This window comes from Gallinula chloropus (genome assembly GCF_964237585.1).
Source record: "Gallinula chloropus genome assembly, chromosome: 5".
NCBI classification, from domain to species: domain Eukaryota; kingdom Metazoa; phylum Chordata; class Aves; order Gruiformes; family Rallidae; genus Gallinula; species Gallinula chloropus.
In genome coordinates this window covers 71,100,021-71,127,756 of record NC_140090.1, presented here as the reverse complement: position 1 = coordinate 71,127,756, position 27,736 = coordinate 71,100,021, and the positions used below count along the sequence as shown (strand labels likewise).

The 27,736-nt window shown below is 38.6% G+C and overlaps 1 protein-coding gene across 1 annotated transcript; it reads right to left on the bottom strand.

Moving 5' to 3' along the window:
* Positions 1-323: 323 nt before the first annotated feature.
* Positions 324-27,419, bottom strand: SMC3 (structural maintenance of chromosomes 3). Its single transcript, XM_084264312.1, has 29 exons — positions 27,308-27,419; positions 22,843-22,918; positions 21,221-21,259; positions 20,333-20,400; positions 19,306-19,377; positions 19,042-19,121; positions 18,403-18,481; positions 16,883-17,000; positions 16,132-16,307; positions 15,897-15,977; positions 15,448-15,612; positions 14,509-14,630; positions 13,853-14,066; positions 12,177-12,280; positions 11,851-11,950; positions 11,223-11,383; positions 10,559-10,700; positions 9,186-9,336; positions 8,012-8,164; positions 5,641-5,792; positions 5,262-5,420; positions 4,463-4,570; positions 3,986-4,094; positions 3,077-3,324; positions 2,745-2,957; positions 1,872-2,063; positions 1,527-1,704; positions 888-994; positions 324-613 (listed from the first exon to the last, which is right to left on the bottom strand). Exons 1-29 carry the CDS (start codon positions 27,320-27,322, stop codon positions 542-544), a joined length of 3,654 nt encoding a protein of 1,217 aa, XP_084120438.1. The 5' UTR covers positions 27,323-27,419; the 3' UTR covers positions 324-541.
* Positions 27,420-27,736: the final 317 nt, after the last annotated feature.

Below are 27,736 nucleotides of genomic sequence, written 5' to 3'. Positions count from 1 at the left end.
AAAGTGCAAAGAAGGTGAAAAAGTGAAGTAAAAAGGGTTTGCAAGAACTGTCTCATACTTCTGAAACCCAGCCCCACTATGACCAAATACTGTTTACTCCACCTTCCGGGAGTCCTCCAAGACAACAAAACGCTTAATGTATACAGGTTACAGGGATAAAACCAATCATTTTAATTGATGCCATTAAAAACACATGTGAGGCAATATAAATAGTAAAATTATACCTAAGGAGGAACAGCCAGCACTTTCTGAAAAGCTTCAAAACAGCAACAGACACTTTACAAAAGATTTAAGGGAAGAGAATAAAATTTCCAAACTACAGGTACTGTATAAAGGTAACATTTATTTTATAAAATACAGCAACAGAGACAAAATGGATACTCGAGCTCCTTTGAAACTAAGCCTTCTAGGGTCTTGGTTAAAATGTATGTTCAAAAACTATTTTAAACCAGGACTAAATACTTCATATTTTAAATTTACAGGTCCCCGGCATCAACAGCACTATACACAACTTCCAAACAAGCAGTAAGTACAAATTCATTTAACCATGTGTGGTGTCATCTTCTACAAAGTCTTTGGCCATTTCTGCTGTGATCACATCAATATGACTGACCTGGTGGAACACAAAGAAGTATGCAGTTATTACAGCATCACCCTCACAATGAGACAGCCTCATTTCTGAAGAGTCCCAGACCCATTAACAATTATTAACAATTTGTAGTTTCCTTTCAAGAACATATGTAGATATTTAAATTACTTTTTCCAGGAAGGAGAGAACTTTTAGACAAGACTGATGACTCATTCACTTTGAACTCCTGTTAGGTCAAGTCTCAAATGCACAACTTGGTAAGGCTCCCAGTAAGAGCTGTAACTAAAACATTATTTACCTTGTTTCTGAATTTTACACCGTAGAACTTGTCAGCTGATTCAAGCAGTTCAGGCCTAAAAGTCGTTGTAATAAACTGAGCATGTTCAGCAAGTTCCATAATCATATCTAAAAAAGAATATAAAACTTCTTTATTAATGTAATCTTTTCAATAAAGCAGGAGAGGTCTTAATATGAGACAGGGAAAGAGTTTGCTAGTCCTTACTCAAAATGAGGGTTTGAGTCATGAAACAAAATGCCCTACAAATCAAGAAAGGATCCACACCAGGTTTTTAAGTATTATTACTAATTCCAGTATCACCTCTGACAAATCCAGCCACTCAGCAAAATAAGTGGGGTATTAAGCTTCTATGATGAAAAAGAGTAAGCACTTTTCCAACTCAATGGGCTAAGAGTTCCTTTTTAAAAATCAACTGACACTTCAGAACAGGATTATTTCTACCACACTGAAGTGTAGCACAAAGACCCTTCAGACACAGTAAACGCAGTGCTTCTAAAACCAAGCTCACAAAAACTTCAGAAGGCACAAAGTTAAATTTTAACACAAGTAGGGATACTAAAATAATGTGCCTTTATGATCAGAAGTTTTTATTTTAAGATAAATCACCTTCAACCTCAATGAATAAAGGTAGACAGTTACCTGAAACAGCTTTTCTGTGCTGGGCATCCAAGGCTTGGTCAATTTCATCAAACAAGTAAAAGGGAGCTGGATCACATTTCTGGATAGCAAATATCAGGGCTAGGGCCACTAAGGATTTCTGTCCACCTGAAAGTTGCTGCATTTCTCTCATTTCACCCTGCTTCCCCGTGAACGATACCTAAGAAAACAATGCAACAAGATGATGATTTCAAAATATTAATCCACGACATCACTTGTTACTTTATTAAAAACCCAGGACCGATTAAACATTGCCTTTTAAAGACACTGTTAGAAAGCAACCTAAACAATTATTCAGGGTACTGAAACACAAGCATTTTTCCTTACCCTTATGCCAACTCCAGTGAACTGGTCTACAGATGGAACACTGCTCTGCGATCCAGATCCCCTATCACTCTCAGTGCTGCCTTCACCTTCATCCTGGGACTGACTGCCCTCCACATCTCCTTTCTTCATCACTAATGTGGCCTTGCCACCAGGGACTAACTTCTGGAATACCTCACTGAAATTTTTGGACACCTGAAAAGGAAAGAGTCAATAAATCAGCTCATTTTTGCATAGCAAAATCAAAACACAGGCAACAGCTCTGTTTACATGATCACACCAAGTATCTGCTTCAAAGCTGAGCACCAGGTTAATTCTTAAGTAGAAGCAGAAAACCTAAGCTCTACAGAGCTTGATTTAAAATCATCTAAGCCTAATATTCTTGTAGTATGAGAATTTTTACCTTTCCCCCCCCCCCCCCAAGAAAATGGTAGAACTAGAACAAACTAGTAAACCTCAGATTAGACAGGACACTCAAGTTAAGCAAATAACATTTTGAGAACATTTCACACAGTTGTACAGATAGTTAACATTAAGAATTACTTTCCACTATATCAATTCTCCAGAATCAGAGTGTTTTTACCAGACATTCCCCAGAAAGGCTTGTGGTAGTAGAAAGAGATTCACGAGAAAGGAAGTACTTAAGAGGTTTGAAGCAAAGCTGGAGTTGCAATACAACCAAGACAAACACCTATTTAAAATGCTAACCCATTTCTTTTTCAGTATTTTAAGAAACCCCGTAAACCTCAAGTTACATGATAATGTCTTCTTTTATTATCAACACAGTTAATATCTGCTTCTTCCCAAATAGCTGCTACTTAATGGGACGATTTGATTTCTGTACCAATGTCTTTATAACTGTTGCCATTTTGTTACCTGCTTGAAAGTCAGCTGAATAGCCTCATATTTCCGGAGCTCAAGGACATTCATCAGCTCCATGATGGATTTGTAGCCTCTGTCCAGCTCCTCTTGTCTTTTTATCAATTTTTCCTTTTGTTCTGAGAAATTCACAAACTGATCTAAAGCTTTTTTGTTAACGTGGCTGTATTTCTTCAGTTCCGTGTTGCATTGCTCCAGCTTGCGGAATAGCTGCGAATGAAAAACATCGGCGTATCAAAGCGACCTGCAATTCTCCCCACAGCTCACCCTCAAGATGTACGTGACACATGTCTCAGGTCATGAAACAAGAAACCAAGCTCACTTATTACCTGCTTTAAACTTAAAGTCTGATACTTTTCAAACGCTTCCTGTGGAAGTGAACCCAACTCTCGGATTTTCTTCATGCATTCCTCTTTCTTTTTGAGGAGCATGCCTTGCCTGTTAGTCATTTTTTCAAGTTCTTTTGTATCATGGTTAATGGCATCCATATGCTCCTTTTCCATGTTCTTCCAGCGTTCCATGCTTTTCTGAAGTTCTTTAATTCCTGCTTCTGTTTTGTCAATGGAATTATCCAAATCTGATATAAGGGGTGAGAGCACAAAACCCAAAGTGGTCAGTCTTACATGCCTACATAAACCCAGCAATTAACCAGTCAATTACTGACGAAACAAAAAGACAATCTAAAAAGAAAAAAAATCTACTACAGAGTAGAAAGTTAAAGAAAAGCTGAACAACCCCCCCCCCCATTTTTCCCCAGGAGTAAAAGGCTTTTAAAAAGCCCAAACATACTGGCATCATATTTCTGAAGTCTAAAAAGAGAAGCAAAAAAATTAGAACCATATAGATGTTATTTCCTAGTTGATGGCAACTTGGGTTTAGATAGGTCAGACAAAATTCAAGAACAACTATAGAAGATCATGCCTGTATAAAGGTTGCTGCAAAAGTACTGTGTCCTGAAGCCAGACGTCTGTAACCACCAACAGACACTTACTGGTATTACAGTATGTAATTGTAGACACTTTCTCTTACAGGCAAGTGAACCTTGATTCACTTATTTTTTGGTCTATGTTCTAAAAATGTTACACACTATGCAATTACTACAGCATATCTGAAATTAATAATTACTTCTCTCATTGCATCCTATTTCTAAACCTAAATATGGTATGTGTGAACTTCCAAAATCTTGGAGAATTTTCTTTCACAAAGGAAAAAAAAAAAAACAATCTGATGCTACCAACCATCTGACCGTGCCAGTGTATCCTTCACTCGTTTGTTGATAGCCTCGAGCTCTGATGTCGTGGCAGTAAGAACTGTGCCACCTTCTGTTTCTCGAAGCTCATTCAGCTCCTATGGGACAAAGTAAATGCCAGCAAGCTTCAGCATGGAGGGGAACAAAAGTATAAGCCAAACAAGTTATCTCCTGCTACTCTACATGTAACTGCATTAAATATTTTAGCAAAGTTCTAGAAATCAGTTAGATTTTCAAATAAATCCTATTTAGACATGGGATGTGTATTCAGAGTTGAACTTCTGTCAAAATTAACATGCCTAAAATACTGTGCTGGTATTTAACACACTTAACTGCTTGCATATAGGGAAGCAAAATTCATGACAGGTAATGCAGGGTAACGAATAAATATTTATCAAATTGTTAAGATGCCAAAGCCCTAGAAATAAACCAGATTGCAGAAGGACATTTAAACGAAAATCCTTACTTGTTCCACTTGGTCTAAGCGCTTTCTCAGATTCTCATTGAGATACGTTTCAACTCTTGTGATAATGCCTTCTAGTTTGATCCTCTCATTCAAAAGCTGTCTGTTTTCCTGAAAAATAATTTAAAAACAAAGTCTATTAATTGCCTTGACTGCTAAACAAACGTCTTGTTAAAAAAATTAAGATAAACAAAAAGTACCACTCTTTATACAATTCTGTGTATTAAAAAAGTGTCACAATTCTTTGGGCTGTAGCTCAAATTTTAACGGGTATAAAAAAAAAGGTAATTATTTTTGCAGCTGCCTAGTTTAATCAGCTATAAAATTACTAGGTTTCTAAAACAATGCTAGCATCTGAGTCCAATTCTTGAACGCAGAAAAACTCTAGAATATACTTAAGTAGTATTTCTTCACTATCTCAGACCAAACCTTAGTTTCTATCTTATCTACCACGTGCTTAAAGGCAATGCTTTATTTTCCCCAAGATGTGCATCATTCCTTTCAGATGACGCCTATTTTTAATTTGTAATCTGAGAGCAGAGCCAATGAAAACGTGATGAGTACAAAACAAACAAGCCATAACTCTCAGACAATACTGCTAGTGCAATTTGCCCAGCGTTTGAGAAAAACACACAGATAGACTTTACAGAGGAGAAAACTCCAAACGCGCCTACATATTAGTGACAAAACATCACTTTAATTACTCTGTACTCATAGTGACTTTTCACACAAAAAGGGCAAAAATAAGTTCACAGGGAAGAGAGGTACCACATCAGATGGTAACACATTTTCGCTTCCTTACTTGCTGTAGTTGTCGGATTTCATCATTAAGAGCATCCACACGTTTCTGATCTTCCAGACTGAGCTGAGACAACAAGTCAGTCCCCAGTTCTGCTTTTAATGATTCTCTAGTTGACTCCATAGCATGTAAACTTGCCTCCAAGCTCTGCAAGCTGCGTTGCTATGGAACAGATTAGACAGAGTAATTTGTCAAAGCAATCTATAAAAACTTATGTGAATTTCATTTTTCTGTTTGAACATATTTTTGTGACATATCTCTAATAATCTCTCCGATATTTCATGTTATCACCTTAACTGGAAAAGAATGTAAGCTTATCAGCAATGTCAATGAAACAATCACTGCAAAACTAGGAACAACTGTCAATATCCCCATACAATACCTTAGGCATAAATGTCTTCTCAGATTGCTGCCTCTTCTCCTTCAGCATTTTCATCTCTGACAAAATACTGTCTCGAGAAGCTTTGAACTTTCTCTGCTGTGTCTCAATTTGCTGCATTTGGTTCATCAGCTGGTCAATCTCATTGTTAATCCATACCATGGGCTAAGGAAAACTCCGTCCTTGCTTTAAAAGACATTTTATACCTATTAGTACCTTCATTTTTAAGTCTATTTGGCATATTTAGCTGCTGTCAACACAAAAGCAAAAACTCCACAAACTAAAATGTTCAGTTGTATAGAGGAAATCAAGAACCACCACCAAAAGTAACTTCAGCACACTCACTGACACCAAGAACAAATGAGGAAAGCTTCATTTAGCTGTTGACTTTATACCATGGAACCACACAGGGATACATCTGAACCACTAAGGAAGACTCAGATCTTACAGATCCTGCATTTAAAAAAAAAATATTAGAATACAATTACTCATTACTCAATTCTGAGGCAAAGAGTTTGTTCTTGCTGATTTTGATATAATGGCACAAGTCACGATGCAGAGCTCACAGAAGACTCTGGTTTAATTTATGTTGAATCACTACCATCACATTACTCCTACTGCAACCTATTTTTTAACACAGCATCAACTTCAGTGCCCTGAAAGTTAAATAATTCCCCTAAGCACTTCACTACTACTTAAGCATTTTGGGGAAACAGAACGAGCTACAGAATAGGAAGTTGGCAGGAATGGACCTTTACTCTCAAAACAACTGATGTCTGTGTTATATACTGTAAGTTACTGTCAGACTACAGTAACAGCTCTTATTGTAGTCACTGATCTACCACAGCTGAAGCGATGCCGCAAAGCACTCTACCTACATCCTCTCCCTTACATCCCTGAGAAAAAAAACCAGGCCTAAAGATTTTTGACTTAAATCAATTGCAAGGAAGACTTCTCATTCCAAAACAGTAGTCCTGGTCAAAAGTCAAGCTATACTGAAAGCAGGGAATTTAACTACAAGCAGCAGGAATTCAAGCTCACATTCCTAGTCACAAAAAGCAGGCTACCTGTACAATGCACACTGGGATTAGTGTCAAAATTAGTCTCTGCACAAATCCTTTTAAAACCATATCCCTACATATCTGCAGCTGAAAAAACAAGACAGAAGAAAATGCTACACTTAAATACTTGATTGTAGGTAAATAAACCAGGTCCTGCACATTGCTTAGAGCTGATTTGTTACTGCTGGTGCATTCAGAGCTTGTTCCCAAATTCAATCTAAAAGTCATATTTAACAGACCATTTTGACGTTCTTCCACTGACTTAACAAGACATAGGTATGTAGAACTTTGCTAATCAGCTGTTGTTCCAAACACAGGATCTGTGTTCTGCTTATCTGCTGCCCCAAAAAAAGTCTCTAAAGCACTGCTGCAGGCCAAAGTAGTTCAGTTCAAAGGACAGAATGACCTCAATAGCCGGGAAGAAAATTGCAGAAGCCTCATTTGTCCGTGAACTCTCAATATTAGATCTCAAAAGGACACTGTAGCATCAAAAGGATTAGAAAAAAGGTGACAGTTACTTGAATTATTGTACAAAGAAACTGAAAAGACCGAGACCATCAAGGAACTCCGAGCTTCATTATAATATAATGCTCTCCATCTCCTACCCACAGCACAAGCGGACAATGGAACACACCAATTCAGGACACAAGTAACAAAAATAAAGCATGAGTCAGAAGAAGCAGTGAGGCTTAACAGAAATAACAAGAATATCTGGTTATAGCAGCTACTACAATAAACTCTAGAAGGATTAGAAACCTTCCTAATTTAGGCTTTAACCTCATCTCTAGCCTTTAAAGATCAAGATCAAATTTTAACAGGGACAGATTACTGAAGCTCCTTTTTCCTAAAGCCTAGTGTGTCAGTCACTCTCTGAAGCAAACCACTGGACAAGGTATGTTTCAATTACTGTTTTTCAGTCAAGTTCCCCAAGTATGGGTGTTTAACCAAGGAATTAACAGCAGTGGTGCAGAAACTATTTCTTAACTTACCGCACTGATCTAAAAATTGTTTTTAAAACAGAATGCAATTTAGGCACATAAACAATGGGTATGTTTAAAAATCTGTTACTGTCACTGGCTGTATACTGGTTTTCACAGACAGAGTCTTTGTTTCTGTTTTAACACTGATTTCCTTGTTACTAAAATCCCTACAGTTAACGTAGAACCAGGTTGCAGAAGCAAAAGTGAGAACAAATACCACAGCTAATATGTACCATTAGCAAAAGTTAGTTCCCGTTCTTCCACTATTACTGTAAGCACAAAACAAAAGCTTTGTCATCACACAACCTTCCCCAAAGAACAACAAAAGGATATTTTCAATGTTTCTGCGTAAGTTTTCATTGAGTTTTGCTTCGAGTTTACCAAGTTCCTCTTCTGCCTTCCTAACATCTTTCTGCAACTCAAGTCGAGACTTCCTTGTGTCATAATAACCTCCAGTCAAAGCACCACGATGGCTGACTTGATCACCTAAGGACATTAACAGAACAAGACTAAGAACTGCATCCTATATTCTATTCTCTCAATAATATTCAGAGCAGTCTCTACAATATATCTTTGCACATTAACTGTAACATTTTAACTAACTTACAGAAGCACTGCATCAGTATCAGGAATAATTAATGTTATGTTTACAGGAAATAAGGAAATGTTTCTGTATTCAATTTAAAGTGCATTTCCCTTCTCAAGGCCAACAGACTGCTATAATCACCTTTAAGCATTATCTAATTTTGTTTGGTTTTAATTTAAGTTCCGAAACTATGTGGCTTGAAGGAAATAATTACTTATATCAAGGGGAAGATGCAAATACCTAGCACCACCAGTTTAAATTAAAAAAAAACCCAAAACATTCTCAGATCTCCTGTGAGGAAGGAAACAAAAGAGGCTGAGTAATTAGCAGCATCTGTGGCTTGTAGAGTATGCTGTTACTGAAAAGTTAATAATCTATTCAGATATCCTTAGGAATTTTTTTCAGGTTGACTTTAGAAAACAAAAGGACAGCAGTAAGCCTGCAGGGAATCTGCCCTCCAAGAACAGGCAAGTAGCAAGAGAGAGATTATTTTAGAGAACATAAAATTCCAGCGTGCAGAATTGTTCACCTCACACTTATCAGTAATTTAGGCCACATGTTCACACCATAAACACAGGTTTAAGTTTGTGGAAAACCATAAACACCCCAAGGAAAACAAACACCTGTTAAATTGCATAAAACAAACTGCATAAACGCAAACCCAGACTGCTTTACAATTCTCAGGATGAAGATACACAGCTACTAACTTTTAGATAAAGCAAAAATGACTTATGAAGAAAGTCTGTATTTCTAAGCACTGCACTTAACCAAGCGCAGCCTTGTACACCTCAGTCAAGTATGCTATTGTTTAAAAGAATCTTACTTTGACAACACTAATAAACCATGTTCAGTTTCAGTGAGTGTCACATTCCAGGGATCCAATTTTTTACAACAAGTAATTTACAAAATCACAATATTTACCTTCCAGAGTAATACAATCCATAGTGAAAGCTCTGGCCAGCTGAGTAGACACTTCCATGCTACGACAAATTAGAGTCTTTCCAAAAACATGTTTGAAAGCTTTGTCAAATCTTGGATTGTATCTCAGTTTACTGATCATAGGAATAGCATCCTGAAGGGACAGTGATTTGAATAACAGCATATTACTAGAAGTATGGCAAGTATATTGCAACTAAATCATACACAGAATTCAAGTAAGCTCAGAAAAAAAACAACACAAATAAACCACCCTACCATCAAGAGTAAAAACAGAACATGCTCTAGCCTCATAACAAGAATTTCTAAAAGTTTAGCACATCTCAAATTCACAGAACATTGGCTTCACAATCAATAAGCTTCTAGAATGAAGGCTTCTGGAGTTGTGTAAATCATTATTTACACACAGGATGTCAACCCCTGAGCTCGAAACACAATATTGTGAATACTTTGGAGATTAACAGCAGTCAGTTGGTAGAAGGATGACACGCTGACTGAACATCCCCAAGACAAACACATAAATACTCTATGGAAGTCAGGTGTAATACTTTGTAACTTTAACAGCTAGGCTTGAAGCTCAAGTCAACTAAGAGTCTGACAGGAATCTCATGTAAGTATTAAACTGTTACTGACACAAGGTGACTATGTACCATAAATTGGCAGTAAAGTGTTTTTCCTCCAAAAAAAATAGTAATTTCTTTCTGTAGAGAGTACGACACAAACATTAACCCAGTTTTGCTAGTAAAGCCCTCCCAAAATGAGCATGCTAAAAGTCTGATTGTTTCCTATTTTTTTTCCTATGTTTATCTGCAGAAAAAAAAAAGAACTTATTCTACCGCAATTATTGTAGGAAGCAGTTAACATTTACAATTGACTCAGTACCCAAATTTCAAACAAGAGCAGACACTTTCTTGAAATGTATTTCAGAATTACTTTTTAAATGGTTGTCACTGAAGATTTATTTATGCATTTTTAATTCTAAAAATACAACAAGCTTTCCCATAACTTTGATAAATTGTCCGTAGTTGTAATATGTAGCACAGCTCTTCAACATTTGTCCATGACAGCATTTCAGTTTAAAAGCATTAAATAATTTAGGCAATTATCCATTATCAGGGCCTAGTTTTTAGCATCGTCTATTTTTCTCAGGTAAATTTAAACTTTAAAGAGCAAACACCTGGTAGGAAAGCAACATATCTTCCTATAACAAAGGATTTTGAGAAGCATACATTAGAGGTAGTATTTACCTGTATACATTCAACAGCAAAGCAAGCGGTGCAATAAGCAAGATACATATTTAAAATATGTGACTTTGTAATTCTCAACTAGAAAAAGGTTCAAAAAGAACTCTAACTCACATTAGTCTCCGGATAAGCAGTATCTCTAACATCCAGCTTGTTCAGAGGAAGGAAAGTAACTTCTCCAGGAAGGTTCATTTTGTTAAATTCCATTAAGATCTTTGTACTGACCTCATCGGAATCCACAATGTGATAAAACAACCTAATTAAGAAGCCAAAGAAATAAGCAAAACTTTACTGTGCCAAAAGCGCCAACATATTTGTATGGGAACAGTTAAGTATACAGGTACCATTAAAAAACATATCACTATGAAGTTGTTTCTCTTCAAGTTGGTGCCTTATAATAAGCAAATGGATACACTCTATTCACTTTCATTACAATGGAATCAGCCAAGAATTTTACAAAATAAATAATTTTATTGTATTTATTATTTATATTATATATATCTCCCTGGGTATAATTGGAACTAGCATCAGAGGGACTGAAATAAGTTTATTCCACAAGTTTATTTTTTTCTTTTCACTTGTCTCCCCCAGTCCACTGTGGGAAGGGGGTATCAAGCTGTTCTCTGGGGCCGTGTGGTTGGTTTAGCTGCCTGCCAGGTTAAATCACAGCTCTACAACAGAAGGCACTTTGACAAATGAAGGACACGAGCTCAAATTCACCAACAACTGTAACGCTGCAGCTGCTTTACCTTAAGTTACACTGAAAGCACGTCATTACCTGTTCCCTGCAGTAACTTCAACACAGGTGTAGAAAGCTGGCTCACATTCGAAGTTATTCATCACAATGCCATGGTAGCCGTTCAGAACATGCTGGTTTATGCCTTTGCGACGGAAGTGCTCCAAGACTTTGTTTATGCTGTCTATACCATTCAAAATGGCCTGTTAAGATATAACTCACTATTATACCACAATTGAAAGATCTGGAAGTAATCTGTTACCTTTAACTTCGTGAAAGTCATAATACTCTTTATTGCCAAGTTCCTGCTAACTAACCTACAGCTCTAATAGAAGATATCTAAATATCTGAATTTGCCACTTTTCAGGGTCTTTTTTAATTTCTTTTAAAAAGCTAAAGTATTCGGAAGATATTTTAGAAAGAATCCCTTTCTACCATGCTTCCTTACCTCTCCTCAATTTCCCTGAGTTTAGAAAACTAATTTCCATGTAATTCCAGAGCTACAGATATTTGAAAAATTCAGCTTACAAATATCATCTGTCCATCTTAACTACAAAAGACAATAACCACAAGAAATAACCCTCATATCTTTCAGATACGGCTATGACTTGTCCTTTAAGAACCAGAAGAAAATCTTCCACAAAGAATTCTCAAATACAAGGTGTGTTACCTTTCCTGTTGCTGCTCTGAGAAGCTGCTGTTTCTTTTCTAAATCTTCCCGCTTTGCAGCAAGAGCTTGTTGTTCTGCATTCTCTTCTCTCCACAGGTAACTAAAGAACAAAAGTAATTAAAATATTTCAAATATGAATGAAGTCTTAATTTTTTTATGAGTAGTATTATTATTCTCAAAGACCGCTAATCTAAAAGAAAAGTGAAGTGCAGGAGCTCATACATGGCTATATTTGAAAAAACATACCTACATCCCATGTTAACTACTACACAGTTAGAGTCCTTCACATTAAGTGAGATTCAGACATATTTCAATTATTTACTAACTTTCTTTCACTCTGTAGTTCATCCTTTTTATTTTTCACTTCATAGTATTTTCTGTCCAATTCTTCAACACGAGCCTTCACTTCATTAAGATCCTGGTCCAGTTTCTAACACAAAGAAAAGAACAGCATGAAACTACAACTATATTCAAAAACATTTCTACTATTCAATAATAAATCACTACTTACAGTTCAGAAACAATTCCTACAAGCATTTTATCTGATTTACAACAAAATGGAAAAGTGCCACGAATAGATACATCTCTGTAAGGGAGCAGTAACCTGGTTAAGTTATCAAGAAGACTCCAAGGCGGGCAATGAATTGAACTGTGCATCTGGGTATTACAGTAAAAGGTGTCACTAAGCCACAGTAAGAAACTGAATCAAAACAGTGACTATCCTACACACAGCTCTGTGTAATCATGCTCTGAAGTACCATTTGGGATAAGAACACACACACCGGTCTCGTGTACTGTGCCATACTTCTATTAGTCAAAAGTCTTGGCCAGCTTTCCAGCGGTGCTAGTATTTTACCACAGCTGCTGTCAGCAGCACACTGTTTAAGCCAACGCAGACATCATTCCCTTGCTTAACACTTTCAAAGCAGCTTAGGGCTAGCACTCAGATATTGTTTTCATAGTTATCTGTGCGGGAGGACTAGCTGTGTTCTCAAAACACAGCCAAGTTTTTCCATCCTAGCTTTGAAGCTCTCCATCAAGAACACTTCCCCTCTGAACAACAAAAAGCTATATTACTCTTGGCCTAAGCATAAGCCGACCTTTCTAAGAAGAAAATGAAATCAAGACATGTTGATAAAAGGCATCACCTCAAATTTAACCTCTTCAATCCTATGGAATTCATATTGAGCAGTATAATATAATTACAGACAATGCTGAATGCCATTTCTTTCATTCACCAACTAAGAGAATCGTCACTTTGCTAATGTGGGCTCCATCCAAACAGTGTTTTAGCAGAACATCGCGGCTTTTGCACAACTGCATTCCAAGATTTCAGGTAGACGTATTACAGAGAGACCAAGAACGCTGCCTATCAGCACTGGCAGGGTAGCAGCACTGGCACTGGATTCTCTCCCAATATAAGTGCAGAGGTCTTCATTCTTACAGCTTTTAGCAGGAGTGGCATTTTGGGATTATCATGCTGCATTTGCAGTGTAAGAGCTGCATCTAAATGGAAAATTAAAATCTAAAGATGCACAGTTAATACTGAGACAGATTAATCTTCTAACCAGCTGCCATCACGGTGCAAAGGTGCAGTGTTTGAACACCGTTTCAAAGAACCTCTGCTCAGGTAAAGTAACAGAAGAGTGAAAACAACCAACACAGACCTCTCAAAAAATGTAACAAATTGTTATCTGTATGAAATGTGAAATGACCACGTTCAACAGACCGAGGTGGGCAGATCTAAGCCTTTTCCTGAAAACTCAAGCTAAACACTTTGGGAAAGTACCAGAAACATCAAAATCTAGAGCGAAGTCAGAAGTAGTGCTAAAGGGAGTTTAGACTTTATCTCCAGATATTTTCAATAATTCATTACTAAAAGGCCTCACACAACCAGAATGTCTCATCTGCCTTGTAATAGAAACTGAGTTTTAATTGTCCAGTATTAGATTGAACATTTAACCCTTCTCTCAAAAATATCAAGAACAAGTTAAAAACTTACACTGTACTGTTCCAAATTTTTCTCCTTGTTTGCTTCTGTATCCTCTAAATCCTTGTGTATAGCTGCAATCTGACGCTTCTTGTCATTGATGGCTTGATCTAAAGACTTCAGTTCTTTCTTTATCCACTTATCCCTTTCTTCTTTGGAAGTAAACTGGCTTCCTCGGCCTTGTTTAGCATAAAGATCTGTTCTTTCCTGCGTAGCCTGTGCAAGTCTATTTTGAGAAGGAGAAGACATGCTGTATTATAACGAGATCTTGAATTTATTAAAAGTAAGCTTTAACAGTTACTGTAAGAATTTTCAAAATGCGCCAAACCAGGCTCTAAAATTTAAGCACCAAATCAGTAACAAAAAGAAAAGGATCATGGCATAAACCACAAAAATCACCCAGAAGACTTCACAAGACAAAAAGCTGACTACAGCCCACAAAAGGGGTAAAGCATAAAAATTAGTTTCATCAAATACTGTTCCCCCCAACACTAAAGCAGGCTTTTTACAGACCATCTTTAGGAATGTATCGCTACTCCATTCTCAAGCAACAAGTACAACTGAGTTAATTGCACATGGGAATAGTATTGACAGTATCTTGGGTTTGCGGGTGGTTTTTTTGTTCTGGGGTTTTTAATGCTTTTACTCCGTTGTAGAATGCCACAGACCTAGCAATTCCCCTCTCTTCTTTTTCTTTTACACTGTTGAATTTCGGCTCCGTTTCTGCTAATTCTTTCTGCTTCTCCTCAATTTTCTCAAGAAGCTTTTGCCTCTCTTTCAGCAGCCTTTTCTGGAAGTCAAACAAAGCAGTATTTAAAGTAAAGTAATACCAGGAACTGTATTATTAGATAAGTCATAGAATCATTACGGTTGGAAACGACCTCCAAGATCATCTAGTCCAACCATCCCCCTACCACCTATATTACTTACAAAACTATGTCCCTCAGTACCTCACCCAACCTTTCCTTAAACACCCTGAGGGACGGTGCCATCTCCCTGGGCAACCCATTCCAACGCCTAACCACTCTTTCTGAGGAGAAATCTCTCATAATTTGTAACCTGAACCACCCCTGGCACAACTTGCAGCCATTCCCTCTTGTCCTATCGCTGGTTATCTGCAAGAAGAGGCTGAGCCCCAGCTCACCACAATCTCCTTTCAGGAAGAAATACACACTTCGAAAAAATATCTTAACTGCAAGCTAAGATACTATCTGGCACTTAAGCTTACCTGATATTACATTGCTTCACACTTAACATAAGGGTTCAGTTCTAATCAGGGCAGCAAAGAGAGATGAAATGAAGCCTTCTCACAGCCAAGCTCAAACTACTGCTACAAACAAAACCTTCCTTCCCAATACTTGCAGCAACTAAGATCTAGAGAGCTATAGGTGTTTGATTTTGCAAGATGCAGGATAAGTAAAGGATCACAACAGGAATCTGCATTTACAATCCCCTAGTATCACACAAAAGACATCACAAGAAACTAAGGTATCTGTCTGACAAACCTTAGAAAATAATGAAAGACTACAGTCTAAACCCAAAACTTCAACATACAAGTATAGTCCCACATGCCAATGACATTTTGAGACTTTGCAGCTGTTACATACCCTTTGTTCACTGTTGCCAGCTAATTCATCCTGCAGGTCTTTAGCCTTCAGCTCCAATTTAGTTCTCTGTTTGATCTGCTCCTGTCTTTCAGCACTAAGTTGTTCCTTCTCTTCTTTCATTGCTGAAATCTTTGTCTTCAGTTCTCGAACTTGCCGTTCTATTTCCTATCCAAATTTAAAGTACGCAGTATCTTAAACACTATAAACACATTTCAGCATCTATCAAAACTCACAACATTGTTTGGATTAAGATACACCTTTACGTGTAAAGCCTTTCCTGTTTCCAAACAGGTAGAAAGGGTAAAATAGAATTTAATAGTTCTAGACCACTGTACTTTACCCTTCCCCCTCACGCCCAACTACTTGCAAAAAAACCCCACCATGCAACCAAAACCTACCCACAAAGCAAAATACACCTCCTAAGAGCCCTTGTTAAAAAGTATTTTTACCTCCATTTTATCTCTAGCATCTTGCTGTGCATCTCTCAACTGCCTGGATTTCTCTCCACTTGTCTCTCGTTTGGCAGAAAGCTGTATGGAAATATCACCAATAGCTTAAGTATCAAGACTCTGTTTTAGCCATAGATCCAGAAGTAAAATAATGTTGCATTAGTGAATACCGACAGGATTCTATCAAGCAAATCAACAGCTCATGTTATAGTTTGTATTAGCAAAGATATTTTACCTCATCAAGCTTAGCTCGAGTTTCATTAAGCTCCTGATTATAAATTGTGTATTCTAATGCTCTCCTCATTTTATCCCATTTCTGGTACTGAGCCAGCTCTTCTTTCTCCTCTTCTAGGGTATGCAGTCGCTCTTCAATGTATTTTAACAACTCATTGATCTTCTCCCGCTTGCCCTCTTTAGAAAAGATTACAAGATTGAAATTCAGTTAAACACTGTAACACGTTCAGTTAAACACTGTAACACATTCCTACACCTTTAAAGCGACTGAATCTCTTCCAGTGATTACCTATTTCTCACCAGGTATGAAGCATGGAAAGGAGAAGCCATGTCCAGAAGTTCCCCCAAAAAACATCCTAACAGCGGAACTATTGATACTAGTTATGTAAGGCAACACAAGCGTGTACTTTCACAGCTCACACACTCAGAATAATTATAGACCAGACTACATTAACTTTAGTGTTTGCATAGCTGTAGGTATCCTGATTTTTGCATCACTGCCAGCTGACATCACATGTTTTGAACAGTACAATTATCCCTGTTAGCCTAGCTAAAAAGTCTTCTTACTAAAAGAACAAATTAAGTCATTTTGCGATTTTTAAAATTCAAGGAGAAAACATGACAGGCTCTACATGGTTTACCATACCACAAATAAAATCTATCGAACAATTAGCTGTACTGAAAAAGCCGTAAACCTTCAGATTTACAGAATTAGTGTGGCATAAAACATTCACTTCTTAAACTATTTTTACCTGTTTCTTTCATTAGTGAAATACTCTCTTCTTTACGTTCATCATATACTCTGGTACCAGCTACTTCTCTTAGCAACTTCAGCCTTTGAGAGTCAGGAGCTGTGGCCATCTGGTTGATCTGAAAAATTCAAGACCTGCGACTTCAATAGCCCGCCCTGGCTGTATGGCTAACCACAAGAGATCAAAGATTGCAGGTTTTTGGTTTGTTTGGGTTTGGGGGTTTGTTTGCTGTACATGTTTGCCGTACATGTTTGCCTGAAACTTTGGCAGGAAGATTCAGACACCCAATATATATCATACTGCTTTCCTTTAGAGACAATTACTTTAGGATGGCAAGTATTCTGCCTGTAATTAATTTTGTTGGTTTTCAAATGCTACCAGTTATTGACAGAAGTCAAGATACTAGTATTACGGGAACTGAAGAACTCATTACCCATTCAAAATTATGTTAAGAGAAACTCAATCTTGAGCTTTTAAATTTAAACAATTAGTGTAAAAGCATCTATAAAAATCACACCAAAACACAGGGGTTCTAAGTATTAGAACAATTCAAGTCTTGAAAAACTCATTAAGCCAACATTAAATAAGTCACACAATTACACCCAACACAAGACTCACTTCAATAGAATTTCAGTTGTGGCATCCTATTAGTAAGGTGTATCTTTCTAATTTGTTTTATATTAAAACAAATACGTACATTTTGGCTGTAAGACTCATTTGAACCAGTCCCCTCTAAAAAACAGAAGTGACTTCCCAGCTGAAGTTGTTTTTTCCAAATACATGTTTAGCCCTATAGGAAAATTTCTCCTGATAAACATTTGAGATTGTACTGCTGGGTTGGTATTTCTGCCATCAAGTGCTCCATGAGCATCCTGCATTTCCCTTCTAGGTATGCTTTTCAGTACTGTTTTAGCTGAGGGTTCTCCACGGTGCCGCACCCTGTGAGCAATTACAAGTTCTCTGTCCTTTGTCCCCAAATCTGGGTGTCCTTTGAGTGCTCTGGTAAGCACTTGGGTCTTGAAGACCAGTTAACACAGGCCATGCTGCGAGACCTCTCCCTGTGTGTGTTCACTTCTGGCACTGCAACACATTTCCATTCGTCCTCCATTGATAGTATTTTTAGCCTCTTAAAATTCTCTACAATTACTTCACTGCCTCATCTTAAGGACCATAAATCTATGAATTTACATTGAAATAGTTATAGGTATTAAGTTTGCTTTGTATGGAAGTATACAGAAAAGCAGGATTGGAGAAGTGATTGGAAAGATTTCTATGGGGAAAAAACTTGTCTAAATATCAACATTACAGACATTAAAGCTTTTTTTCTTAAAATCAACATAAATAGTGAAAGAGTATTACTTGCAAAAGCAGCAGCTACAAGAATTGTTTCAAACAAAAATGGATTTAGGTTTTGGTTTACTTCTGCAATAACTGATCTAAGTTTGGCATTCAGGAGACATGATACTCTTGATAGCGATTTTTTTTTTTGGGGGGGTGGGGGGTGAGGGGAAGAATCTTACCTTTCCTTGTTTGACAATATAGTAGGGATTACTGCGAGAAAATCCAGCACTTTCAAGAAGATTCATTACATCATTTTTCCTGAAACATTATTGTGAATCTATTAAAAACACTTGAAGTGACAGCTGTAAAAATTCAGTAAAGTATCACAATGACAGATCACATATTATAATCAGGGTGCAATGCAAGCTTTGTGTGAAGAAAATTCTATATTTCTAAAATTAAGTGAGAATAAAAATGGAAAAAAAAATTAAAATACTATAGCACAGGAAAGAGATTAGGAAGCACCCTGAAGAGGAAGCAAACACAGGCAAAGATGGCACAACGAAAGATACAAAACAACCTAAAGTCAGGTAACTGTATTATTTTTAAAAGCCCTGAAAGAAACACTATATAAGCAGTTAAACATCAAGTTAAGGAATTAATTAAATTGTAAATTCAAAGCCTACAGTCTATTGTACAAGGACTGATGTCCTTGCTGTCAAACTACTGGTACTCAGTATTACACAACTAAATTAGTATTGCTCATGAACTCATAAGAATAAATTTATTTCAGGCAAGAGAGGCAAGTGTTCAGTGTGACTACAGAATTTTACAGCAATACTATTAGCTTCATTCAGCTATGGAAAAGAAGTACCTACGTCACCATTTTCTTGTCTAAGAAATATTGGTCCTTCTTGGCTCCAATGACTCTGCGAAGTGAGACTTCCTCTTTATCGATCTTAAGAAAACAAAACCCAGTAAATTTAACTGCTTGCGACAAGTATGTACAGCTAATCCAGAATGTTTATGGAACTTTTTAACCAGGACAGACTTAAAAGCAGTTACCATACTGAAAACTTCCACGACACTGCAACGTTAGAGAATGAAGCCATCATGTTTCTGAAGTAGCATATTCAACTTACCGGTAATCTGTTGTCCGAATTGTCAAAAATAATTTCCACAAAAGCTGAAATAACACGAGGACCTGTCCCTTCCTGAGAAAGGAGATATCTTGGTTAGATAACTCTCACCTTAAACGAATTTTGAGCTCATTCATCTCCCCTTTTCCCTAACAACCTCATTTCTCCTTTCCTTCCAAGGATTTGAAAGTCAAGAACATCTATATACAGTCCAACACATTTTTATTTCTGAAAATGTTGGATACACATTCACTGATGTGAATTATCAACATGATGTATTACTCTGTAATAAATTCCCTTTTGTCACAGGGAAGCAAAAAATGTTTAAGGATGCTTCAAATTTAATTGCCTTAAAACACTGTACTGCTTTTAGCTGGTATAGAATTTATTTACTACACAGTCACTAGCATGAGGCTCTGTTTTGGATTTGTGCTGAAAACAGTACTGATGACTAAAAAAATCCCTGTGTTACTACTGAGCAGTGCTTACACAGTCAAGGCATTTGATGCTTCATCCCACCAGCAGGTAGGATGAGTACACAGGAAGTTGGGAGGGGACACAGCTGGGACAGCTGACCCCAACTGACCAAAGGGATATTCCATACCATGTGACACCATGCTTAGCATATAAAGCTGGGGGAAGGAGGACTTGAGAGACATGTGGAGCGATGGCTGTCTTTACAGGTAACAGTTACACACAATGGAGCCCTGCTTTCCTGGGGATGGCTGAACACCTGCCTGCCCATGGGAAGTGGGGAACGAATTCCTGGTTCTGCTTTGTGTGTGCACGCAGCCTTTGCTGTACACATTGAACTGTCTTTATCTTAACTCGCGAGTTGTCTCACTTGTATTCTTCTGGATCTCTCCCCATGCCACTGGAGGTGGGGTGTGGGACTGAGCAAGCGGCTGTGTGGGGCTTTGTTGTCCCCAAGGGTTAAACCATGACAAACATGCCCAGCAATTTACCCTTTCTGTGCTAACATTCAAAGGCATTAGCTTACTCTTTCATCTTGTTATACACCTTGACTTACATGCAACAAAGCCAGTCTCTGCTCTGGGCGAAGATGACTAAACTCATCACTGAGGACAAACTGAATTGCTGTAATAAAATAAAGAAACAGAAGATTTATTTTTTCCTTTGGGGGATATGCAGCAATTTAACTCAAAGCATACTGCTTTACTGTTGTACAATGCAGCCATGCTGCTGGTAATATCTTACAATCTTTTTTCTTTAAAAGCATTAATCTGCTGGATCTTTATTACTCAGCCTACTGCACACCAGAATTTCTCTGAAGTCTCACTGTCACCAGCTTACTAGCTCACTACATAACTATTAACAGTGTTATATAAGTAGGGATTCATGATCTTCCCTCTACAAATACACAGCACACAGGCTAGGTTAAAAATATGGCTAAAACACTGAACACTTGGCAATTCATAAAGACTACCATCACAAAGGCCACTAACACCTTCAACCAGCATCTCTGTTCCTCCACCAATGCTCCCACCCCACAAAACCCCCCTCAGATCCATACATTAGAAGTATAAGCTGTGCTACATTGCTATGGAATCAGCTTAGAATTTAGCCACGAAGAATGTCTGAAGTAACTGTAAATGTCACAATCAGCTTTCAAGGTAGGTGACTTTTACAAGCAGTCTCCTGCCAATGTGTTCTTGCCAGTTAAAAAAATATAAAAAAATCTTAGAAGGGTCTTTATGACAAGCCAAACACTGGTGAAAAATCTGAATGTCAATACTGAACAAGTGCATTGGTATCTGCCTTTCATCACTGCCAAGTAATGACCAATTTGCCACTCCTTGTTGAAGCGGAACATCTGGTAAACCAACTTCTGGCACAAAGGAAGAAGATCGGCATTATCAGCATCCCCATGCTATTATATTAAGAAATCCATGCTTACCATAAAAAAAGTTGCTTTTTCCAGATCCATTTCTTCCCACTGAAAATTAAAACACAAAGTAAAACCTCACACTGGAGTGAGTTAAGATCATAATGTACGTTAAATTTTGCATATTAATATTCAAGAACAGAACCCAAATATAACACAGCCAAGCAAAATCTCAAGAGAATTGAGGCAAACTTAGTGGGTGGATGAGTTAATCATTGTCTGAGAACTAGAGAACAGTCCTTTCCCCACTCAAACACATTACAACTTATGAATTCCAACACTATTCCACGCTGATAATATGGTTAAATGAATCCTACTTATTCCCATCCTTTTATTTTTAATACTGATCTCCTGGTGGTATAAAAAAACCCAATAAACCTAAACAAAAATAGATGCTGGGACCAGAAAAATTTGTTGTTATGTAACAAAGGAAATCACTTGCCTGTACATTCAGGTTGACTGCATGAACTCGAGGCAGAGTATGAACGCCTTAATACTCCACTTGCTAATTCAGCAATGTTTTGTTTTAAGAAAAACCTGGAAAGTAGTACTATTTCTATTTAAAAAAATACAGGTGTAAGAACACTGCACTGTGCTAACATACAGCGATCCCAGCGTTAGTTCTGCTATGTTTCAGCAAGGTTCAGTGTCTTAAAGATAACACCATCAGTATTTCAAAACTGCTTGCCTTCCAGCGGCAGTAAGTATCCCAGGCACTTCATACCTTCCTGCCTACGTGCCCTCCAAATTCACAAGACTCATTCTAGCAGGGCCAGATTTATATGAGGTCTTTAAAAAGAAAAAAAAAAAAAAAATAAAAGGGAAGTCAGATTTCCCCCCCACCCTTTTAAGAACCTGGACAAAGCGCTGGCTGCCACTAAAGTAACATTACATAATAGAACACACTTTTCAAGTCATATTCACATTTTTTCCAGTCCCTGAGTAAATCCTGGTTACTAAATTTTTATGCCCCAAATGGACTGTTTTCAGCAGTCTCAATGTTGTTCCAGAACCACTAAAATCAATGCAAATGAAAAGGCAGGACCAGACATCCATGGGTAAAACCAGGAAGATGTGTGAGAATGGTGGAAAACGTTAGATCAGGTATTATTTATGAAACTACACTTTAAAACTCATATTGTACTTTTTGACAGTCCATATTCCAGAAATTCATTTCTCCAGAGCTGGAAGAAAGAGGATCTTCTCTGCAGCAGTTTATGGCAGCTAGTGTGCTTATTTATCAAAATGATTATACTTGCATACATAAAAAACCCCAACCAAACAACAAAAAACTCCCCCATAAATTCTCTGCTGCTTTTCCTGCAAGCACGGGCTTTAAAGGGGGTCTGGCTGATATAGATATCTGTACATATGAAGGAATTTACAGACTTCACTCATTTTCTGAGGACTTGGACATACTATTGTCACAGTCAAATTGAATGCTAGCATTCCTTAGCTTTAAGTGGAATACACCCTGTGACATGTAACAGACAACTGTAAAGTAATTTCCAAAACAGAAAACGTGGTCATAAAACATAGGCAGAATATTAAAAAGTATAAAGGATTTTAATACGAAAATCATCTGAAACAACTGTGAAACTCTAGTTAGTCTTAAGACAAGTATCTGAACTTACCAATGACATTGTGTTTTGAGCTGAATGGGTCCACAATGGTTTGGTCCCTGTAGCTTCGAAAGCCCTGAATGATTACCTAATGAAAAGAGGTATTTTAACAAAGTTATCTCTGTTCTTGAGCAGTTTCAGAATATTTACATCAATTATAATATACTTGATCTCCCTACCCGCACACCCTTCAACCTTCTAGTTCAAGATTAGCAACTTGCATCATAAAACTTGCCCCTCACCTAAGCATCACTTTAGGTACAGATTTTTCTTCCCATATCACAAGAGATGCTGGTACTTACATCTAGGCCAAGGCACAGTGAACAAGAGTTCTGAGAGTCTTTATGTAACAAACTACATAAAAAGATGTATTTACATCAAGTATATACTGGAAAGAAAACCCAAATATCACAAGTTTATTCTAACAGGACCAGATTTATATGCCTTTTTTTTATGCAATCCAAATGCAGCATAAGAATTCTATTGGCAAATTCTTCAAGTAGAACAATCACAGACTGCAAGAACTATACCAGCCTCTACCTATTTTACATGCAATACAGTCTCATTTTGGTTTACTCTGCAGCCTAATGGGAAAAGTAAAAAAGCAAGCTATCTTGGTTCTAGTGCATTCACTTCCTAAACAGACAAATACAAACCTACATGATTAACTTCAGGATCCACACAGCAGTCATCTAGAAGCAGCATGTCAAATTTCAACTATTCAATTTCAGTAGTGATCTGAGGTTTGTCAGGCCAAGTAACATACAAGGTAGGGAATGACAATATCCCAGTACTTCACAGCATGCACATTCCAGCATTAAATCACCTTTCATAAACATTAAAGCTGTGCTGAATGAAAGACTACGCAAGCAGCTTTGCTCTGCTAAGACATCAGAGGCAGCAGCCACCTGAAGAGTTTTGATATTTGCTGATCTTTCAGCAAGAACGCTTACAAAAGGACTTGAGTTGACATTTAATCGTTATGTCCTTTGCCCATCTACTCCCCAGCAGAAACAAGATATTGTTAAAATAACGCAAATGTTTCACCATGATAGTTATCATAAACTAAGAACCAGTGGTTTGGAAGACACATATTTCTCAATAACATTACTTAAGTATAGAATGTGAAATTGTTTAGGATTGCTTTGTTTGTAAGGTCTACAGGCACATTACCATATTCTATTTTTCTGAATTGCAATCCCTTCTTTCACATCTTCAACAGAAAAACAGTCCTTGTTCCAAAAGGCAAGCATAACACTTGGTATCAGAAAAGCACATACAGAATTTCGCCAACAAGCCTAGAAATAGTGTTGTAAACATTAAAGAAAGCCTTCTCCCCCTACTACAAAAGCCTACATTAACTGTACATCTGAAAAAATGAACAACTCAAGAAAAAATTACCTTCAGAACCATATTCATACTCTGGAATATTCTGGTAGCACACTATACAAACAGTAGAGAAAAAATGCTGTCTGCAAAATTTGCTAGACAAAGACTGGCACAAGAAAGTGCTTCAATTTATTCATGTCAAGTTCAGTCTTATGTCTTTCTCCCACTATGTGACAGCCCATTATCAAGGATCACAGAAAACTCTTACCACCTGTTCATACTAATGGATTAAAAGCATCTCGCTAATACTGAATGAAAACGTCATACCCAACAGCAAATCAAACACTTCAGTATGAAAAAATGAAACCTAAAAGGCATCAACTAAATTTAGTCAGAAATCACACAATGGGTTGGAAGGGACCTCAAAGCCTGTGTAGTTCCAAGCCCCTGCCATGGGCAGGCACACCACCCACTAGCCCAGGTTGTCCAAAGTCCCATCCAACCTGGCCTTGAACACTGCCAGGGAGGGGGTAGCCACAGCTTCTCTGGGAAACCTGTGGCAGTGCCTCACCGCTCTCACAGGGAAGAATTTCTTCCTAATGCCTAATCTAAACCTACCCTCCTTTGTCTTAAGGCCATTTACCCCTTGTTCTAGCTTTACAATCCCTGATAAAGAATCCTCTCCAGCTTTCCTGCAGGCCCCCTTAGGTACTGGAAGGCTGCTATAAGGTCCCTGGAGCCTTCTCTTCTCCAAGCTGAACTCTCTCAGCCTGTCTTCATAGGAAAGGTGCTCCAGCCCTCTGACCATCTTCATGGTCACAAGAATCATCTTCCCAGGCACTACATCTGCCTTATAAAATCCTCTTTGCAAAATTATTTCATTAGAAAATGGAAGTATCTCAGATCTTAGCAACAGCAGCTGTTCTGAAAAAGGCACAGCCTGACACTCCCACAGTACCTTGCCTATCCAAACCTTTTCTGAAGTGCAACTGTCTTATGCACACTGTCCTCCAGCAAGATACAGTTCTCATTAAGTACCTGCCAAAGCAACTGTTTCAAAAGTAATTAAGCAGTTTAGAATGCAATGGATCAAAATGCAGAAAGCAAGTTCAATACAATGTATTAACTGCACACAGACCTTACCACCCCTAAAAAAACAGCCTGCCTCATTGGTCAGACAGTGACTTTCTTGCAGCAGTAGGAAGCTCTGCCTCAGTGTAAGTGACTTCCAAAGGAAAAACAGAAACAGCAAATCTTACTCAGGTCTTGTCACCAATTCTAGGCCACAGCAACTATGTTCACGCATTCTCATTTTCAATTTTTTTTTAAAGGCAAACAATCCTGCTTCCCAATTCACCAGAAAAAAGTTAATTTTTTTCAAGAAAAAAAACCCAGAATGTAAAAAAAAATTAGTGTCTAGTACTTCTCCAGTTTACTTACAATATTCTAAAAACAGAGATTGAAATAATTAATCTACTTTATTCTTACAAGAACCTGAAAGACTCAACAGAAAGGTAAAAAAAAAAATATTATTTCTTGGATATTACTATGGGACTTTTGTGATGCTCAAGTACGTGGCTGGTACGAGCATGGTACATACAGGAAGACACTGAACATCAATTTCCCCTGACTCTTCCTAGACAGCTTCTCAATTCACCCATCCCACATATTCTGAAAACATCGCAAGTTGTTTATTGCCTTGTATAGCCTCAGAGTAAGACATAAAATAATTTTAATCTTCAAACTCCAGGAATTATTTCTGGGAAGCAACACAGTGAGGGATTTTGGTGGAACTATATTCACCCGCATGTGTTTTATTCTCACGTTCACACCTTGATACGCTCTCTTCTACAGCTCCTAGAACAGCGTTGGTTATTCACTTCCTCTTTTCTGATTTAATTTGGACTTCTTACTGATTCTATGTACCTTCACTACTGTTTACTTTAGGCAATTCAAATCTGGAGAACAAGCTTTCCTAGTCACAGACCTTAAAGACACATATGCACCTGCAGCGATCGTGTGATTTACTTAAACACAATCAAAAGGAATTTGCAATAGTCCCTAGTCAGCCAAACAGTTGATGAAAACATGATTATCTATGCAGAACATGCACTTGCAAACAAAATAATCATCTTAAAGCCAGATGTAGGGGCTCAAAAGCCAGAAAAAAATTGAGTCCATTAAGAAATGAGAATCCTAGTCAGGTTTGCATGAACATGCATAGGCAGCAGTATGAAAGCAGCCATAAAAATTCAACTATCCTGTGCAATATGTTGTGCTACACGACTGTGGGGATATACTACAGAAGTAACATTAACGATTGCCTTAATCTTAAAAACTGTTTGGGAAAGGTTCATACAAAGCCCTGTAAACTGGACATCAGTTGTAGATTGCTTGTCAAGGATGAAATAATGTAAATGGTCCGTGCCCGGGGGCATAAAGCATCACACAGTACAAAACCCAGTAACTTGTTTCTCCCAGGGGGTGCGGCTGACAGAACCAATTCGAATTGAAAGCCCAAATACTGTCACATATCTCCACTGAAATCGCACGTAGATTTAAAAGTAATAATAATAATAATTTAAAAAGAGAGAGAACCCACAAATTTAACAGCTGCAAAAAAGATACCGCCTGGCCTGACAGCTGAGGAGAACACCTTGTTTGTGTACCAGCCCCGCGTGGGTACGAGCCTCCCGGCCTCGGGTCGGCCTTCATCTGGACGGCCGGGACATCAGGGCTGCCCTGTCCAAAGGGCCGCCATAGAGCCCGCCAAGACAGACGTCTCGAGTCCAAGAGGGCCTACTCTCACTCACCAGCTGCAATGAATGAAACCAGCCGCGGGGACCAAGGGAGGAAAGGCACCTGCCAGCCTCCACGGCGGACTTGACCCTCGGTTGGGCCGGGGACGCCCCCCTTCCCCTCGGCAGAGGCCGCGGTCTATCCACCCCCCACCCCCCCCCCAAAGCCCCCAGGACAGCAGTGAACCAAGCAACGTCCTTCGGACCCGCCACTAGCCAGCGGGCCTTTTGCTGCGAGCCGGGACCTAAGTCTGCCGCTCGCCCAGAGGCTGGACAGGCTGGGCCAAGCCGACCGAGACAGGCCCAGGCCGCACCGCAAAAGGCGGGAGGCTTGGACCCCGCCGGTTTACCTGTTTGATGTACATGACTGCGAAGAATGGGGGAGGCGCCCGCCCCGGTGCCTCCTGCCGTGGCTCAGCCCGCCCTCGCCGTCTCTTCCCGACACCACTGCTCGGCGTAGCCCACGGGTCACCACCGCCCCCCCACACTTCCCAACACAGCGCCCCACTCACCCCTCACGCAAACAAAATGGCGGCGGAGCCGCCTCCATTCCGATCCGGCGCAAACCATTCAGCACCCGGTAGAGGGGGAGGTGCGGGACAGAGGACGCGCCCCTGCTCCGCCCGAGAAGGAACACCGAAAAAGACAGTTGTGATTTCTTTCCTCCGGTTCTCAAGTCCCCCACTGGCCTTTCTGAGGGCGCTCTGAAACGGAGAAGGTGAGTGAGACTGTCCTCACTCGCAGTAAGGGTCCCCCCAAGGGGTTAGAAAAAGTGGTTT

What these genes read in the sequence shown, in the direction of transcription:
- SMC3 (XM_084264312.1), bottom strand. An exon ending in AGAGACTGGCTTTGTTGCAT is followed by an intron (nt 19,378 to 20,332) that starts GTAAGTCAAGGT and finishes CTCCTTTCTCAG; the next exon opens with GAAGGGACAGGTCCTCGTGT. An exon ending in ATGCTAGAGATAAAATGGAG is followed by an intron (nt 15,613 to 15,896) that starts GTAAAAATACTT and finishes AAATTTGGATAG; the next exon opens with GAAATAGAACGGCAAGTTCG.